Raw genomic sequence first — 19,230 nt, 5'->3', positions numbered from 1 at the left:
CACACTGCTCCAGGACTCACTTCCCCTCACACTGCTCCAGGACTCACTTCCCCTCACACTGCTCCAGGACTCACTTTCCCTCGCCCTGTAGCGATTCAAGAAGGCAGCTCACCACCACCTTCTCAAAGGTAATAAATGCTGACCCAGCCAGCAACACCCACTTTCCATGAGTGAATTTTAAAGAGCCTAAATCTATGAATGTATATTTATCTTGACCCTGGTTTACCAGTTTGTTTTCCTTCCCTGATGAGGCACCTGTGTTAAAGAGTTGCACTCCTGATTTAAAATTCAACGACTTGGGAATGGGCTGTGGATAAGGATGGAGTCAGAAGTCCTGTCCCTCCAAATATCCATCATTTGAGACTACAAAAGGAAGCATTTATCCCTCGCTCGCTGGACTCACTCATCCTTCATTTTCACTAGGTTAGAAACCTGAAACTCAGTATCACCGTCCCACCAGCCAACAATACCTTCACCCACAATGGCTCAAGGTGCCACCTCCTTGAGGAATCTGGAGAATAATCACCAGCAACACCCAGCTTCCAGGAAAGTGATGAAACATTGAGAAAAATAGCCACTGGTTCAAGGTTGTCACTAGCAATACAGCCATCTCTGAACAGAGTCACTGATACCTGAACACAAAGCATACAGGTTGAGGAGAGGAGGAGTGAGGGTGAGGATGGAATTCCAGGCAGGAATCTGACAGTGGGCAGGTGAACGCAAGCTATAGGGTTTCTTTATCATCACCAACTCTGGCTGAACCCATTTTTCACATGAGCTCCCATCCAGCGTTTTTCTCCCCCCAATCCCATCCTTAATATCTTAGAATCCCTGCAGTGTGGAAGCAGGCCATTCAGCCCATTGAGTCCACACCGACCCTCTGAAGACCATCCAACCCAGGCCTACCCCATCCCTGTAACCCTAACCATGGCTAATTCACCTAGCCTATACAGCCCTGATCACTATGGGCTACTTAGCATGGCTAATCCACCTAACCTGTGGGAGGAAACCCACACAGACACGGGGAGAATGTACAAACTCCGGACAGTTACCTGAGGCTGGAATTGAAACCGGATCCCTGGCATTGTGAGGCAACAGTCCTAACCACTGAGTCATTGTGCCGCCCTAATCTGTTCATAAATAATAGACCACTGGTAGCATAGAAGGAGACCATTTGGCCCACCATCTGTGTGCTAGCTCTTGGCATCATCCAGTCCCACTTCGCAGCCCTTTCCCCATATCGTTGCATTTATTTCTCTTGTCCCTTCAGATGAAAACATCCAAAAGAAATGAAAAGAGCAGTCTACATTTTTAATGCCCCTCTCAATTTTCGCCCTGGTTGCATTCATAAGTGTTCAGGATGTCAATCTTTGGTGTTGGCCGTGTTGGAATTGACCTTGCAAGTGTATTTTTTTTTAATCAGGTTTGTAAACAAACAGTACGCCTTTAAGGCTTTCGGGGAATTGGGTTTTCTGCTTTGTGAGGCTCTCAGTACTCAGATGGATTCCTGCTGTTTTATACGCACAACATATCATTAGCTGAGTTGATATTCTGTGCAATGTTTAATATACTGTAGCATGACCAGAGAGCAAGCTGGGAAAAAAAAAAGTCTCATTTGAAATTTGATTTGATGGAAGTTAATCTTACGGAGAAAAATAATCAAAATCTCCACAGCTGTAAAGCAGTATTAATCATGAGACTTAACTGCAGATTCTGTTTGGAAATGAGATTAAAGAAGCAGCAAACTGTGGTAAATACTTGGAATGTAAATTAATTATCCTGAGATGCGTTCCATGTGTTCAGTCTTTATTTATTTCATCTCCTTGTTTTGAAATATCAGTGGAGCCGAAAAGGCGCCACTTCCCTCCATAATGAGGTCAAGAGAATTGCATTTGGTAATGGCAGCCAATTGGACCTTGGCCGACCATGTCCACACCCAATATCATCACAGGGCTTGTCCTCACCCGCGTTATTGGTGGCTACTTATGTTTGGTTCTGTTTTAGTTACTAAATCCAGACTATCTGAGCAACCAACAGAGGGAACAAAACAGAGAACAAAGACCAAGGTTTCAGAGCTCTCCAAAGTTGGGAATGGACAGAGTGGGAGAAGTGGAGGGGGAGAATCCGAGAAAATACTAGAGCCTGACTGAGGCACTGATCCCAGTTAGGCTCACCAGTTTTAAGGCAGGAATCCCATTCTCCATTCCCAATTCCACCCCCCCCGCCCCCCCCCCAGGGCAGACCAACAACAGGCCATAAGCAGTTTAGCAACTGTTCAAGCCAGGCACCAGAAGAACAGATTATTTCATGTGTTCATGGGGGTCTACGGGACATCATTCATTGCCCATCACTAATTGCCCTGCAGAAAGTGATGGTGAGGTTGCTTCTTTAACTGCCACAGTTCTTAGGGGCAGAGATGCCCACAGGGCATTTAGGGAAGGAATGCCAGGATTTTGACTCAGCTACAGTTAATAACGGTGATATAATTCCAAGTCAGAATGATGAGTGGTTTAAAGGGGACCTTGCAAGTGGTGACATTTCCATGCATCTGATGCTCTTACCCTTCTAGGTGGTAGATGTCACAGGTTTTAAAGAGCTGCGAGAGAAACCTTGGTGAGATATTGCCTTGGTGGTGAAGGAAATCAATGTTGAAGGTGGTGGTTGGGTCATTAACCAAATGGATGGTTTCAAGTTACTTGAGTACTTTAGAGCTGCACCCATACAAGTAAGTGGAGAGTATTCCATCACACGCCTGACTTATACCTTGTAGATGGTGGACAGGCTTTGAGGAGTCAGCAGGTGAACTATTCAATGTTGGCTTGATAGTCTGTAACGTGCTCTTGTAGGTACATAGTTTATATTCCTGATCAATAACAACTCCTAAAATGTTGATAATGAGAAATTCAGTGATGGTAATGCCATTGAAAGTTAAATTTCTCTCTTATCAGAGATGGTCAGTGCCCAATATTTGTGCTGTACATGTGTTACCTGCCACTTATCAGTCCAAGTATAAGTGTTGTCCAGCTTTTGCTGCATATGGATACAAACTGCTTCAATATCAGTGAACATCCTCACTTCTGACCTTGTGATGGAGGGAAGGTAATTGATGAAGCAGTTGAAGATGGTTGGGCCTAGGACTCTACCTGAGGAACTCTGTAGGAATATCCTGGGGCTGAGATGATTGACCTCCACGACCACAGCCATCATCCTTTGTCCCAGGTATGATTCCAACCAGCAGAGAGATTCCTCCCTGAATCTGATTGACTCCAGCTTTGCTAGGGCTCCTTGATGCTGGACTCAAATTCAATATTAATCTGGCAGATCCCAAACTGGGCCTCACTGAGTAGGTTATGACTGAGCAGGTGCTGCTTGATAGCACTGTTGATGACCCCTTCCATCATTTTACCAATGATTGAGAGCGGACTGATGGAGCAGTAATTGGCCAGGTTGGATTTGTCCTGCTTTTCATATCTAGGACGTACATGGACAGTTTCCTGCATTGTCAGGTCGATGCCTGTGTTTTATCTGTACTGGAACAGCTTGGCTAGAGGCATGGCCATTTCTGGAGCACAAATCTTCAGTACTATTGCTGCAAAATTGTCAGGACTCGTAGTTGTTGCAGTATCTGGTCACTTCCATTGTTTCTTTATTACATGGAGTGAATTGAATTGGCTGAGGGCTGGTATCTCTGGTACTGGGAACCTCAGAAGGAGACCAAATTGGATCATCCACTTGCCACCTCCAGCTGTATTTCTCTTAGGTGTATACTGGGTTCCCCTGTCAATAAAGGTCAGATCAATTGGTGTGTGGGATTGTTAGTGCTGTATAGTGCACACTGCTTCCCATGTCTGGCATACAAGTAGTCTTGTCTTGTAGCTTCAAGACATTGACTCCTCATAGCTGTTCCTGCTATGCCCTCCCATAGTCTTCATTGAAGGAGGGTTGATCTCCCAGTTTATTGGTAATGATAGAATGGTGGACACGCCAGGTCCTGATGTTGCAGATTGTCTTTGGTTCCGATTCTATTGCTGCTGATGACTGGCAGTGTCTCAGGGATGTCCAGTTTTGAGTTGCTATACCATTTAGCACAGTGATAATGTCACCTGAAATAGTGGAGAGTATCTTCAATAAGTGGCAGGTAACACATGTACAACACATGTACTTCTCCACAAGGGCTGACATGGATGGATTCATCTGCAAAACTTCAGTGAGGTCAAGAAGATTTTTCCCTCCTGTTGGTTCCCTTACCACCTGTCATAGGAACCTGACCAGCTCTATCACTGATGCTACTATGGAGCCACTCTTGGTGGTGGACATTGAAGTTCCCCATCCAAGATATATTCTGTGCTCTTACCACCCTCCATGCTTCCTCCAAGTGATATTCAACATGGAGGAATATTGATCCATCAGCTGAGGTTGTGCAGTAGGTGATAATCAGCAGGCAATTTCCTTGTCCATGGTTGACCTGATGCCATGACACTTCATGGGGTTTGGGCTCAATGTAGATGGCTTCCAGGCTACTTTCCCTCTAATTCTTCCTGCCACTGTGCCAACCTCCAGGGTCCATGTTTGGCAATATCTACTGAAGTTGGAAGTCAGTGCAAAGACCTTCCGAGCAGTTGCATGGCCACATAGCCATGCAGCTTGCAGTGAATACTGCTCCCAAGTCAACCCCTTCCCTCCTGTATACCACTATGCAGCAATCTCTACTGGCTCTGTCCTGCTTTGGGTCTAAGACAGAACACACTCAAGGATAGTGATGATGATGCCTGGGGCCAGACCTGTAAGATATGATTCCATGTGTATGACTATATCAGGCTGTTGCTTGATTAGTTTATGGGACTGGAGAAAATGAGGTCTGCAGATGCTGGAGATCAGAGCTGAAAATGTGTTGCTGGAAAAGCGCAGCAGGTCAGGCAGCATCCAAGGAACAGGAGAATCGACGTTTCGGGCATAAACTTTTCCAGCAACACATTTTCAGCTAGTTTATGGGACAGCTGTGCCAATTTTGCCTCAAGTGCCTCTCACCCCTGGATGTTGATCAGGAGGATTTTGCAGTTTGCTTAACTTGCCATTGTTATTTCTGATGGCTAGGTTCATCTGATTTCATTCCTTTCTTAGACTTTCTTTGGTTGGATACAACTGAATGGCTTGCTGGACGTTTCAAATGGCAGTAAGGACTCAACCACATTGCTGTGGGTCTGGAGTCTGGCTTCCCTCAAGGGGACTAGGGCATTTCCAGATCTTATTGAAACCTATTTTCACCATTGCTATGCGGGGGGTTAGCATGCAATTCCCCTAAAATGTCAATTTAGGCTAATGGGTTGCTAGTTCCATAGCAATACCACTACACCACTGCCTCTTCTGGTGGTATAAGGCTGAGTTGTGCACAAATTGGTTGGTGCATTTCCTACATTCTAACAGTTCAAGATACTCAGTGTCAGGCCCTTCTCAGGTTTCGTTTTATGTCAAATTATTATTGAACAAAATGTTGAAATAAACACCACACTGAAGAATGTAAAGTCGCTCTCTCCATGCATACACTCTTGAATGATATTGATGCTAGAATGATATGTTCCAAATGTGCAGCCAAAAATAGCTGCAGGACCAAACTTGGACATACAAGTAAAATAAATGCTGAAGGCAGTTGAAATATTGGTCTCCTTTTACACAGTTGGCTGGCATGCATTGAAACCAGAATACAAGCCACCTTCAATTTGGGAGAGGGGCGACATCGTTGTTGAAATGGAGAATACCCACTAGGCCATATCGAAATATGTGTTTGGAGTAGGAATGAGAATTTTACAGAAATATTGTAGCTTGTTCATTTGTTATCCCTTCTGGGCATTTGGTACTGCCGCAAATATATCATTCTCCAAGAGCTGGGTTGTTAGAAAAGCCTTCAACCAGAAAAGTAAAATTAAGTAAGTTGCTTCAACACAACCACATTGCAGGTGCTGCACAAGGGGATAAAAGAACTGAGGAATTCCCCATTTCCATCAGTGACACCTTTAACTGCAATGTGCAGCATTTCAGCTTTTCTGCCTCATAGAAAATAAATGTAAAAGGTCACACATTCAAAATGCAGAGCAGTTCTGAACTTGGCCTTTAATGGTGCACTGTGGATTGGCATGACTCTGCTGTTTCCATGGCAGCGCGTCTCTCTTCAGAAATTGGAAGACTGAAGGCCTTAAACAGAGTGACTGTCAGCTTATAATTATACCTGAAAATGGAGCTGAAAGACTCAAGAGTTCTTTGAACTCCTCTCTGCTTCTAAATGCCCCGAAAACCAGCCTTTGAGCTTCTGGCATTTGACAAGATATTATCATCAAAGATTGTGATGGCTTTGTCAAGTCAATGATCGTTTTCAACTTTAGAATCGGTACAGTATGTGTTTCAGAGATGGTTTCAGCATGAGGTATGCTGCATGATGCCAGTCTTCCTGCTGGTTCGGCTCTTTATTCCAGGTATGAGGGCACTACAACCACACCAAAGAGGTGTAACTTGTATTTACTGACTCATGAGACAAATAATTGAATAGGTTGGGTCAGGTTGGGTTTCAATGCAAAACAGCTTGAATTTTCTGGACTTATGATATTTGCAAATAAGAATGTAAGGCATTGGAGCAGGAATAAACCAAACAACCTCTCAAGCCTGATCCTTCAATGGTGTTCTATAACCAGTATTCTCTCTAAGCTGCCCGGTTGTGCACGTGCTCAGTCCCTCCAAGGTTCTGTGCATGGTAATTGGCATTGACATGCTGATCATGGCTTTGACTTCCAATTCCAGAAGTCATTGCTATGCATCGACCTCGGATGTCAATTTAACTGGAAACAAAATTAGAGAGAATGCTGCCTGGAACTGAGATGATTAATCACGACAAACTATTTTCCAACTATCAACTAGCTATGTCACCAAACAGGAGAGAATTTTCATCAGATTCCCAAAGGTTCTAGTTTTGCTCAGGCTCCTTGATACTACACTCAGTGAAAAACTGCCTTGACATCATCCTCTTGAGTTCAGCTCTCTTGTCCATGTTTGACCTAAGGCTATAATGAGGTCAGTGGCTGAGTGACCCTGCCAGGACCCAAACTGAGTGTTGGTGAGCAGAGTATTGCTGAGTTGGTGCCACGTTATTCATTTTGGTGCCTCCTGCATACAATGTTGCTGCTGATTGAGAGTGGGTTGGGAGGATTTCTTGATGAAAATCTTATGTTGATGTCCTCTAGACTTTTCCATGCAAGAGTAAACATTCTCTCTTTATCACTCTAATATAATATACATGATTTTAAATACCTCCATTAGGTAAATTCTCGTCATTCATTATTCAAGCAAAAAGCAACCTAGCCTGGTATTCCTTTTCTGACATGATGTTCACGCAGTTCTGGACCTACTAAATCTCTTCTGCGCCCTCTCAATTTTTTATAAAACAGCAGCTAGAAACTGAATGCAACAATCTAAGTATGGTCTAAATAGTTTAGAATAACTTCCCTTCATTTCAATTCTATTTATCTATTTTCAAATCAAAAAGGCTAACTTTCATTTTTTCCAAAGTCCAGAGAATATAGATGTATTCTACTCAATCTCTCATCATGGGAAAACCCCCCTTTGCCTGGAAACAATCCAGTGAACCTTTGATGCTGCCTCTCCAACTCGGTTGTCAATGCTGCTTTAAGTATTGTGGCTAAGGCTGTATAATAGTACTTAACAAGTGTTATTATAGTAACTAAGATTTTCTAACTTTTATGCCCAACCTTTTGCACAAAGGGTTAATACATCAGTGCTTTCATGATTGTTTAACGTAACTTCAGCTTTTTTCATTCAGGCCTCATCCCCGCTTTGGTCTATCTTTTCTAAAAGCTACACTCCCTGCAGTTTCCAATGTTGGCCAGAAGTTGTAAATCAACCTTAAAAGTAATCTTAAATTAATCTTAAAATCAATTACATAAGTAGGTGTGACATTTCAAGTGTATTGCTGCCTGTATTTGTGGAAACAGTAAATGTGCCATGTTAACACACCCTTGGTGGTATAATCCCTTTATTAAGGAATAGATATCATGCCATAAATCTCACCTTCCTGCTTCATAATGGAGGATGGAGCATCGTTAAAAATGAGCATAATGAAATGCAAAGCATCCATGGATTAAAGATCAATTAAACTTGGGATTTAAAAGTTTTCAATAGCAGCTATTCACCCTCATAGCGAGATCGTTATCCCCTCCTTTGTCTGTTCAACTGTTCTTCCTTCTCTTTGGTTCTAGCTCTTCTTTTCGTTAACTCCTTAACCCCTCCCCCCACCCTATCTCCTGCATATGAGCCAACATTTTCCTAGCTACTATCAGTTCTGAGGGTCACCAAACCCGAAACGTTACCTCTGATTTCTCTGCACGGATGCTGCCAGACCTGCTGAGCCTTTCCAGCAATTTCTGCTTTTGTTTCTCATTCACAGCATTCGCAGTTCCTTCTGTTTTTACTTAGAAGTTTTATTTATTTTCCTCTAGGTCACGCCGAATTCCCGCACAAGACAGCTCAGAGAATTGTAGCCAGCCATCTCCATCTGAACCCTGGGTCATCACCTATAAACCCTCGACTATTTTGTTCTTTAAGAAAAAACTGAAGAACCAGCATGGCGATCGGAGTCCACTTGTGGGTGACTAACTTACTGCACCAACAGAGGACTTCACACCCCAACAATCTCCGCCTCTCGTCTTCAACCACGGAAACTGCTTTAAGTTATCTTTCAGTTGCAACATCCAGCACTTTGATACCTCAGCGTGGAGGTGGCTTTAATCTCACTGAATTAAGCACTTCTCACAGATACACGCACTCGCGCATGCTCATTTGGACCACCGCAAGACCAGTTGGCTGACATCTCCAAAGGCAAGAGCTCAGTAAAACTGAACGATCTCGGCTTTTGTGTGCAACACTCTTGCAGTTGAACAAGGGTGAGACTGTCACCAGCATGAGACTGTACATTGTATCGACTGGAATTCTCTTGGGGTCTAATAAGGGAAAGACACTTCACTTGACTTTCAGAATCCTCTTGGATATAGATGCAGTTCGGATAGTGAATTCATTCTTCTGTGGGTGACTCTTCTACTGTGTTCATACAGCCCTTCAAGCCATGCTTGTCTGCACGATCTCATTGAGCTCTACGGGTGATTTCTTAACAGTTGCGGAAGAGTGAAAACCTTAACTTTTTAAATTATCAAATTTGATTTGCAACCACATTGCAGGTAAGGACCAGAAGGAACCATGTTCTGCTTGGCAGAAGACCACTGGAAAATTGACAGTGAATAGCAAGGTCCAATTCAGCCTCCAAAGGCTTCACCAGTGTGCAGCATCACAGAGCCATTACTGCGAGGGTGAAGAATCATGCGAAGGATTCAGAAATAGGCTCACTTGTATAACTCTGTCCTGGTAATCTATTGGCTATATTCAACTCAGAGTGGGAGTTTGCAAATTCTAATGTGGGAATGCCAAAGTTCCTTGTACTAAAATGATGCTCAGTTGCTAATACCAGAGTCTAATCACGTAGGATGAACATGCAGGGCTGACTGAGCTGGGGATGGTTCTGTTTTGTTGGGGTTTCCTTCATTCAGTCAAAGCTAAACCTTAAGCAAGCCTCTCCTGCCTTTTCAGAAAAGCTTAAGTCCAAAAGAAGTATCCTCATGCATGTGCGGGATTTCACTTGTAGTTGTTTTTACTTGTTTGTTTTTGTTTCTGTTGTTTATATCTCTGTCAGGTACTCTTCAGAATGCTCAGTTACCTGGCGTGGTGTTGGGCTGTGACCTGATCTCAGTTTTCTGCCAGCCCTGCTGTATAACTACTGCTAGAGACTGATAATATTTTTTTTTAAAATTCAAACCTCCAGCTGATAGGTGAAGTAATGGCAGTCAAATACATTTACTGTAAGAAATGACTATAAACACAATTGACTAAACACTATTTTCTTTTTGTCCTAAGTTACATATTAAAATACAGATAGAAAGATTCCGTTTTATACTTATCACGCATTACATTCTCCATGGAATCACATTCCTTTTATTAAACAATACACTGTTGCTTCTAGCCTTCGATGAGATCGGGTATTGTCAGTCCATTGAGGAATACCTTTAATTGACTGTCTCCGGGCATTGCCTTAGCTTTTCTGGTGACTTTCCACCACCACCAGTAAAGCCTGTTCTAATTATTCATCATCTCTTTGGCCGTGCCAAAATAGATCTCCCAGGGTTCATTTCTTCAACTGGAGACCATCTCCCTCTCCCATCTGGCAAGAGTAAGATGCATAATCAGGTGACCCTTCTGTCTGCTGGCCACACATAATCTCTACCTGTCTGAGATTTTACTGATTTGTAAAGAAGCCCGAAACCTGATCTGAAAAATAGATTATTTAACACTCTTCCCGATTCTAACATGAAAGCCATAATCTGATATCCAATGACAAGTGTTATTTAGGTATCTTTGGTCCCAACTCCAATTCATCTTAAAACTCAATAGGCAGTCTACAGCACCTTTTACACTGAATCCCTACAATACATTTTTGGGATTGTGTGGAGACCCAAGCTCAGTGCATTGGTAAGTACAAGGCCTGGTGCCATGGTCTCCAAGCATGAACGCCTTGCACTGTCTTTTCTTATTAAAACAATCTAAACCCTCCTTTATGTCTTTAACAATCAAGCAACCAGTGCTCACTGTCAGCTGGACTGCAGAGATGTTTGCAGAACCAGTGACATGTTGTGCATCACTGGGGTAGTGTACTGAAAATCCATCCCCACTGTTCTTGGAGTTATTATGAAGGATAAGGTTTTGAAAACTACGCCGAATTGTCCATTTCACCTGTCTTTTAGACAGAAGGCATGAACCAGGTTTCTGTACTTAATAAGAATGACTATTTATTCCAAATAAATAGACCTTAGTCATATTAGTCCACTCAACTAATTAAAGCCCTCACTCTCTTGTTAACCCCCCCCCCACTTACACACAAACAGACAAATGCCAACAGAAGAAAACCGTAGATGTTATGGGCAGGGAGAAAAACTGGGAAAACAGTTCAGTGGCTCCTGTTCCCAGGATTTGCTGAGATGTTTCTTGTGCTGATCAGAATGTTAATTCCTGAACTTCCTTCTCCGGATGCTTCCACTTGTTTTCAGGAGGCTCCGGATAAGTGGGTCACAAGTATGAAGTGTTCACTTTGACTTATTTTATTTTAGATTAGATTACTTACAGTGCGGAAACAGGCCACCGTGCCGCCAAAGGCCACTGTGCCGCCCACAAGCTACAGTGCACAGCAATTGCTGACAGAAAAATAAATTGAGTTTCTTTAGGCTTAAACTGGTTTACCTTCAGAGAACAGAGACAGTTCTTGAGGAGATCTGATAGCTCCTCACCATTTTGGTCACAGTCCCAAGACGTGCAACTACCTGATAATGGCACCAGTGTCTGAGTTTACCATACACAGACCTTGGGTCTCCCCAGAGTTCCATCATTCTTGGCAAGTAGAAGGCCTTTGTCATTGATACCTGGTCAAAGACCAATCAGCTGCTTGTTGCTGGTTGAATCTCCATTTGTAGATACCCTCAGATCCAGCTTGCCTGCAAACTAAACTTCAGCCACTTCTTAAACAAGCAGCTCTATAATCAGCACTTACAATAAGCATCAGGTTACTTACTTGCACAAACTACAGCAACCCTTGAACAACCCTTGCTTTTTAAAACAGCTAATTTCCCAAGTCAGTCACAATCAAAAATATAGAACAGCCACAGTCTTTACACACGATTCCCTTCATTTACTTTAAAGCTATAATCGTAAAACATAAAAACCTTATAAACCTTGCAATTCTAGCACCTCCCCGTTTTGATGAGTTTTCATAAATGTTATTAAAATATAACTACATAACATATTTCAAACATCACCAACTAAATTATAATTAACTTACCACATAGAATACAAGTAATGTTCTCTCCTTAAGTTGTCACATTGTTTACCAAACAGTCCAACATGATGGCTTCATGGTTTTTAAGATATATCAAATTAAATACATGTAACAGTAAAATGTAAAGCTCCTTTTCCAGAGAGGAAAGTCCTTCCTCTTAAATAGCAGAGAAATGGCTATGTTGCCAATAGCCCTATCCCATGATGATTAAAGTTCACATTGTTATCATGCAATATTGGGCTCCTTAATTCATTCCTATTCTCTGTACTGTCCTTTTCTTTAAGAAGCATTTGTCTTTTCAATCTTTCAATTCCCTTCATTGTCATTAGTGTTCTCTTCATTGTCTCTCCAGCTCCTCTGTGGGCTTGCAAAAACAACAATTTGTGCCTGCAGGTTAGTCCATGTGCCTATGAGTCTGTGCATTAGCTTAAAACCACAGTGTCCCTAATTTTAGAAACATCATAGTTGTAGAGTCAAACAGTCATTGTCATTGTCATACAGCATGGAAACAGGCCCTTCAGTCCAAGTGGCCGTGCCAATCAGAGATCCCAATCTGACTCAATCTGTCCCATTTGCTAACATTTGCCTCATATCCCTTCCAACCCTTCCTCTTCATGTACCCATCCAAATGCCCTTTAATTGCACCACCTCTACCACCTCCTCTGGCAGCTCATTCCATACACACCCTCTGCATGAAAGTTACCCATCAGGACCTTTTAAATATTTCCCCTCTCACCTTAAACCTATGCCCCCACTCTGAGAAAAAGACCTGAACCATTCATCCTCTCCATCCCCGTCATGATTTTATAAACCTTTAAGGTCATCCCTTAGCCTCAGACTCTCCATGGAAAAAAGCCCCATAACTCAAATGCTCCAGTCCCAGCAACATCTTTGTAAATCTTTTCTGAGCCCACTCAAGGTTAACAACATATTTGCTATAGAAAGGAGAGCAGAACTGAATGCAGTATTCAAAAAGTGGCCTCACCAATGTCCTGTGCAGTAGCAACCTGACCTCCCAACCCCTATACTCGGTGTTCTGGCCAATGAGGGCAAGCGTGCCAGAAACCTCCTTCACCACCCTGTCTACCTGTGACCCCACTTTCAAGGAACTATGCACCTACACCTCTAGGTCTCTTTGTTCAGCAACAATACCCGGGGCCCTACCATTAAAACTAAACAAGTCCTGCCCTGGTTTGCCTTACCAAAATGGAACTCCTGTTAGTTATCTAAATTAAACTCCATTTGTCACTCTTTGAATCATTGGCCCAACTGATCAAGGTCCAGTTGTTATTTCTGCCAGAACACTATTTTTTAATATACTCTGATTTCTTGTGGTCACTGAAACCCTGTAGCAAATGTTTCAAATTGTCAGATTTACCTGCTACTCCCTGTCCATGAACTAGTTGAATGGAGGGGCAGGTTTGAGGGGCCAAATAGTTTACTCCTCCTTATGTTCAAGTAGGTGAAGCCTTTTTCAATGGAGTTCAAACTTCTTGGCTTCAAAGGGCAGCACGGTGCCCCAGTGGTTAGCACAGCTACCTCACAGAGCCAGGCACCTGGGTTGGATTCCACTCTTGGGTGACTGGAGTTTGCATCTTCTCCCTGAGTCTGTCTGAATTTGCTCTGGTTTCCTCCCACAGTCAACAGTTATGTGCAGGTTAGATGGCGCGGCCATGCTATATTGTCCAGGGATGTGCAGGCTAGTTGGGTTAGCTATGTACAGGGTCTGAGTGGGATGCTGTTTGGAGAGTTGGTATGGGCTGAATGGTCTGCTTCTACACTGTAGGGATTCTATGAATTTCCTTTTGCAATTCAAGGCTTTCCCTCTACATTATAAAATTCTAATTCTAGTTCATGTATTTTGACTTGATTTACTTTCTCTTTCAAATTCTTTTCATGTCTTTTACCAGCTGTTTCAATTGTGACAGAATCATTGCCAACTCAATTTATATGGACTATCTTTCTCTCCTTTAAGGTTCCAATATTGAACCAGTACTTCAATGAACTCTGCTTTACTCGTACCGACTTTTAATTCTATTTCCAGCTTTTCTGCCATTTTTGAATTAACGTTTGTTGACTGTTAGGCAAAAGTGAGGACTGCTGGTGTTGGAGATTAGAGTCGGAAGTGGGGTGCTGGAAAAGCACAGCAGGTCAGACAGCATCTGAGGAGCAGGAGAATCAACATTTCAGGCAAAAGCACTACATCAGAAATGGGGCTGCGAGCCGAAGGGGTGGAGAGATAAATGGGAGGGGTTGGGGTTGGGGGGAAGGTACCTGAGATTGCAATGGGTAGATGGAGGTGGGGGTAATGGTGATTGGTCGGAGAGGAGGGAAGGAAGATGGACAGGTAGAACTGGTCATGAAGGCGGTGCCAAGTTGGAAGATTGGAACTGGGATAAGGTGGGGGGGGTGGGGAAATGAGGAAACTGGTGAAATCCACATTGATGCCGTGGAGTTGGAGGGACCCGAGGTGTAAGATGAGGCATTCTTCCTCCAGGCATCGGGTGGTAAGAAAGTGGAGATGGTTGTTTACTGTTGCAAAGTACTCAAAACCAGAGTGACTTCAGCCGATTAATTCAAAATCTCTGGAGACTCCCCAGTTTTGTTACGATCGCCACAGAGGCTGAAAATCTTTAAAAAGAAATTATAAAATCCAGTTAATTGCTGGAAAAATAAGTCAGGATTTCATATTCTGAACTTTTTGCTGTAACAAAAATCTAAAACCACTGCTGACTAAACCTTATTTTCTTCAGGCAACTTTTACTTTAAACTAAAAACAGAAATGTGTCATTTTACATTTATCATCTATCACACTCTCCAATGGGATTACAATGTTTTTAACAAACAGCCCCACAGTTGCTACATTCAGCTAAAAGGAAAATACCGTGGATGTTGGAAACCTGAAATAAAAACAGACAATGTTGGAAAAGCTCAGCAGCTCTGATGTTACCTGTGGAGAGAGAGAAACGTTTTTAATGTGTTGAATGCGATTTGACTCTTTTTCATTCAACAGAATGTCGGACTAAAAATGTTAGCTTTGTTTCTCTCTCTCCAGATGCTGTCAGACCTGCTGAGTTTCTTCAGCACTTTATGTTTTCAGACCATGGGTTCCAATAGATTCACGTATTCCTGTTTTGCTGTGTCATAATTTCAGGTGAGCATCTCCATGTAATTTCTTTAGTTTTTGGAGTTTCTTAATCCCATCACCGACTGTTCTGCTGTTCCTTTGACCATGACAGAACAAGTTTCCCAGATTCCATCAAAGGGTGCAGAATGTATTTCTTCAAATACAGACCATCTCTCTCCCACACCCGGCTATGGTAACTTATAAAGCCAAGCTGCCTTTTCTCCGCTGACTACGCAGAATCTCTGTTGCTTGTCTCTAGGGAAACCCAAAACCTGATTACAAAAATGGCTTTCTCTGCCCACTTGCCTGTGATAATGCACTTTAGCCATGCATCTGAGTAAACTGAGCTCATTTTAATTAAAATTCCTCTAAGAAGGAATGGACAGTCGACAGCACAAATATTAATAACACATTGTTGGGATTTCGGGAAACTTTGGGTTGACTCAGGATAAACTCAAATTGGTGCCACTATCTCCATGTGTAAATACCTTGCCTCTTCTTCTCATTAAAACAATCCAATCTCTCCTGTGGTCTCTGGCTGCCAAAGCACCAGTTTGACCATGGGACAGTTCAGATGCACCGTGCTCATCTACTAAATTTAAAGTCACAATTGCAAAACATAATAATGTTATAATTCTCATAATGGCAGCACTAGACTGTTGAAGGAAGTGTCAATGGTTGGTGCTGATTACTCCTTGATCTTTATAGGAAAGTTTTTAATCTTCCTTCTTTATATTCCTCTCTCACTCCATTTCCCATTACCCAAGTGAGGTTAGAGACAACACGTGTACCAAATCGTGATGTGATAATAGACCTGCAACATTTAACTCTGTAGTAAAGCACTTAAGAAAGCTAGTAAGGCTAGAAAGGTATTTGGATTCAGTCAGCCTGATTTAATTTACCAGGACACATCTACCTTCTTGTAGGTAAGGGGATCTTGAAGATCTAATAGACCACCTCATAAGTGTTTCTTTGGGAATCATACCAAATGTATGCTATAGATAAGGAGACATCCTGTGCATTTCAAACTGAAGTAAGTTCCTGCCCTTCCCAAATTATAACTGTCAGATATTGGTCAGGAGTAAAGGCAGAAGTCAGTGAGGAATAAACGCAGTTATGTGGCATCATTGTGTATTCACACCAAAGGCCCTCAGGTAAACACAAAATTGAATCTGGCACCTGAATAATATTGATAGTTGTGTTACCTGTGCCTGTGCTGCCTGTGCTTGTGCTTGTGCTACCTGTGTCTGTGCTGCATGTGCTGCCTGTGCTATGTTACCTGTGCCTGTGCTGCCTGTGCCTGTGCCTGTGCTGCCTGTGTTGCCTGTGCCTGGAAGAGAAAGTGAGGTCTGCAGATCAGAGCTGAAAATGTGTTGCTGGAAAAGCGCAGCAGGTCAGGCAGCATCCAGGGAACAGGTGCCCGAAACGTCGATTCTCCTGTTCCCTGGATTCTGCCTGACCTGCTGCGCTTTTCCAGCAACACATTTGCTACCTGTGCCTGTGCTGCCTGTGCCTGTGCTGCCCGTGCCTGTGCTGCCTGTGCCTGTGCTGCCTGTGCTGTGCCTGTCACTCCTCCTTGAACAGCTTGCCCTCTTGAAGTAACCCATTAGTAACGAGCCTGAGAGAGGAATGTCTCGTAACAAGGAAGGAGAGAATTTTGGCGATGGGGAGGGGTTACGGGAGGCTGTTGGGTGAATGTTGGTGGTTGGAGTTTGCAGTTGATGTACTCTGGAGTATGTCAGCACTACAGCTCAGCTTGGCTCCAGCACAATGAGTGTTTAATATTTGTTTTGACCACATTTAACTTCTGTGGACGAGTGCTACCCAATGCCATGCATAGCAGGCCTGCACCCTACACTGTGCTGGCTGTGCTTTAGACAGGAGATGTTAGTGAGCCACCTCCCCCAAGGTTAGTCTTCGTTGCATCTTTTCATATCTCCAAAATGGGCACACAAGGTCCACGTTTCATCCTTTGGAGCCAAAACAGCTCACATACCCATGGTGCATCTGACTTGTATAGAACGTTGGAAGACCTGCAGTAACCAAATGAAAGTCAGCCCAGATTGAAACCTGGAGTGAAGTCCTGGAAGGGACATTTTGGTGAGTTTCTCTTGTATTGAAGATTGCAGCTTATTGTGCAGGCTTCATTGATAATGTATCAGACAGCACCTGACAGCAGAAAGCAATGGCAGCTTCTCAGGGCTGAGCTAAATGGTGGTACGTGGAGCTCTGAACTAGTGAGGCATGAAATTATAGCCTGCCAGACTTAAAGATTGAAAGATAAACCAAAGCTAATAAACCTCAGGCTAAATAACTCAGATATCTGACACAAGCAGCCAATCTATACAATACATTAAAAGCCAAAATAAACGTTGCTAATGACTAAAAATACTCACTTTTGTTGGTTTATGTAGTGACAGGATTAAGGAAAATATTATCTTCAGTCCAAAGTAATATTAGATTAGATTCCCTACAGTGTGGAAACAGGCCCTTTGGTTCAACCAGTCCACACCGACTCTCCGAAGAGTAACCCACCCAGACCCAATTCCCTCTGACTAATGTACCTAACACTACGGGCAATCTAGCATGGCCAATTCACCTGGCCTGCACATCTTTGGACTGTGGGAGGAAACTGGTGCACCCGGAGGAAACACATCCAGACACAGGGAGAATGTGCAAACTCCACACAGACACTCGCCCAAGAGTGGAATTGAACTTGGGTCCCTGGCACTGTGAGGCAGCAATGCTGGTCACTGAGCCACTGTGCCACCCAAATCTTTAGTATGAAGAAACTAAAAGTTGGACGAGATTTTTTTAAAAAACATCTCTTTTAGAACAATAGCTGGAATACCTTTGCAGCCTGCAGTTCTGTATACAGTTTCAGGGCCACCATTTAATCAGATTTCCATGTGGGATGCCTTTTTGGCACATCCCTAATCAGAATGGATCTTGCCAGACTCCACCTAGTTTGGTTTAAAGCCTTGCAGGGTAATTTTATTTAGGAATGATCATTCTCAGGACAGAGTCTAATTGAGATGGAACAATATCCAGTTTGGATGTTGTGAAAAATGTATAGCATCGGGTGTGAGAAACATATGGCTATTGAAATCAAGAATGTAGCTTCCTTTATACATGTATTCCAACTCCTATGTATATATGAGGGTGTGTCAAAATCTACAAGTCACTACAGGGATTGTTAGACCAAGCATGGAAAGTATATTAAATACAAAGCTATAGTGTGATAAATTCGTTAATTGAGTTAAGTACAAACAGGGCCAACACTGTTTTGAGCCAAATTGAAGCACAATGTGGATACTTTCGGATCCTGTTACTATCTGCTTCCTAGGGTTGATTTGACTTTCACAAATTGATGTATACTTAAAGAAACCACCAGCTCACCTTGAGTCTGGTGAATGTTCAGCCCTTGAAACAGTCCTTTACAAAGGTATGTCATGGTGGAAATATTTGAGGCCCCAGATTGTGAAGCGTGAGTGAAGGAACTTTCTGGATTCTTCCTCCAAGTCCTGCGTTCAATACAGGGGTTCTCATATTTCAATGCAAGATTTCCAGCATTGCTGATGGGTTCCAGTTTTAAATTACACATTAATGATATGTTTCAAAGGCTACATTTCTGGAAGGGTTTTTAATTAGTTTTGGTAGTTCTGAGGCCAGATAATTTTTCAAGCTTTTAGACATGAATGAGCCTGCATACATGGTGTGTCCTCACATGCACAGCTCGATCTTTCTTCTGTCAAAAAAGCCTTTAATCATGGTAATTGTGTAAAGATAATTAAAGTGGGATTGGGTTTTATCTCCTCTTTTGGGGGCTGTCTTTTATCTCTCTTTTAATATTTCGAGCAATCATTAGAATAAAATAACTCTCCTCATAAAAAAATGAGGTCAGAAGAGAATTGTTATTGATTAGATTATTATTTCAGGTCCTTCAGCTGACATTTTTTTACGCTGTCTGCCTCTGCCTTTTCCACACTGAGGACCCATTGCCTCCATGTTTGTCTTCCCTCAGTTGGGAGGATGGTGCTGCCTAGTCTCCAGGCTTACTAGTTTGGCTGCCATTAAGTGATTACTGCGCACATTGATGTGTGCAAGTACAAATAAACACCAACAAAATGAAACATTTAGTTGTGGGGAAGCATTCCCGATGGACTTG

The 19,230-nt window shown here is 42.8% G+C and overlaps 1 protein-coding gene across 3 annotated transcripts in view; it reads left to right on the top strand.

Moving 5' to 3' along the window:
* Positions 1-19,230, top strand: part of kremen1 (kringle containing transmembrane protein 1) — a 240,069-nt gene that overhangs the window by 171,535 nt on the left and 49,304 nt on the right. For 2 of the 3 annotated variants that reach the window (XM_043715909.1, XM_043715911.1), the window contains one exon: positions 8,502-12,574. The exons of the other annotated variant lie outside the window; for it this stretch is intronic. In XM_043715909.1, coding sequence (XP_043571844.1) covers positions 8,502-8,658 — 157 coding nt within the window. In that variant the 3' untranslated portion in view covers positions 8,659-12,574. Of the gene's footprint in view, positions 1-8,501; positions 12,575-19,230 lie in introns of those variants that run through there. 3 annotated transcript variants of the gene reach the window in all.

Source organism: Chiloscyllium plagiosum, chromosome 25, assembly GCF_004010195.1.
Source record: "Chiloscyllium plagiosum isolate BGI_BamShark_2017 chromosome 25, ASM401019v2, whole genome shotgun sequence".
Classification (NCBI taxonomy): Eukaryota; Metazoa; Chordata; class Chondrichthyes; order Orectolobiformes; family Hemiscylliidae; genus Chiloscyllium; species Chiloscyllium plagiosum.
This window is presented reverse-complemented; position numbering and strand designations above follow the sequence as displayed.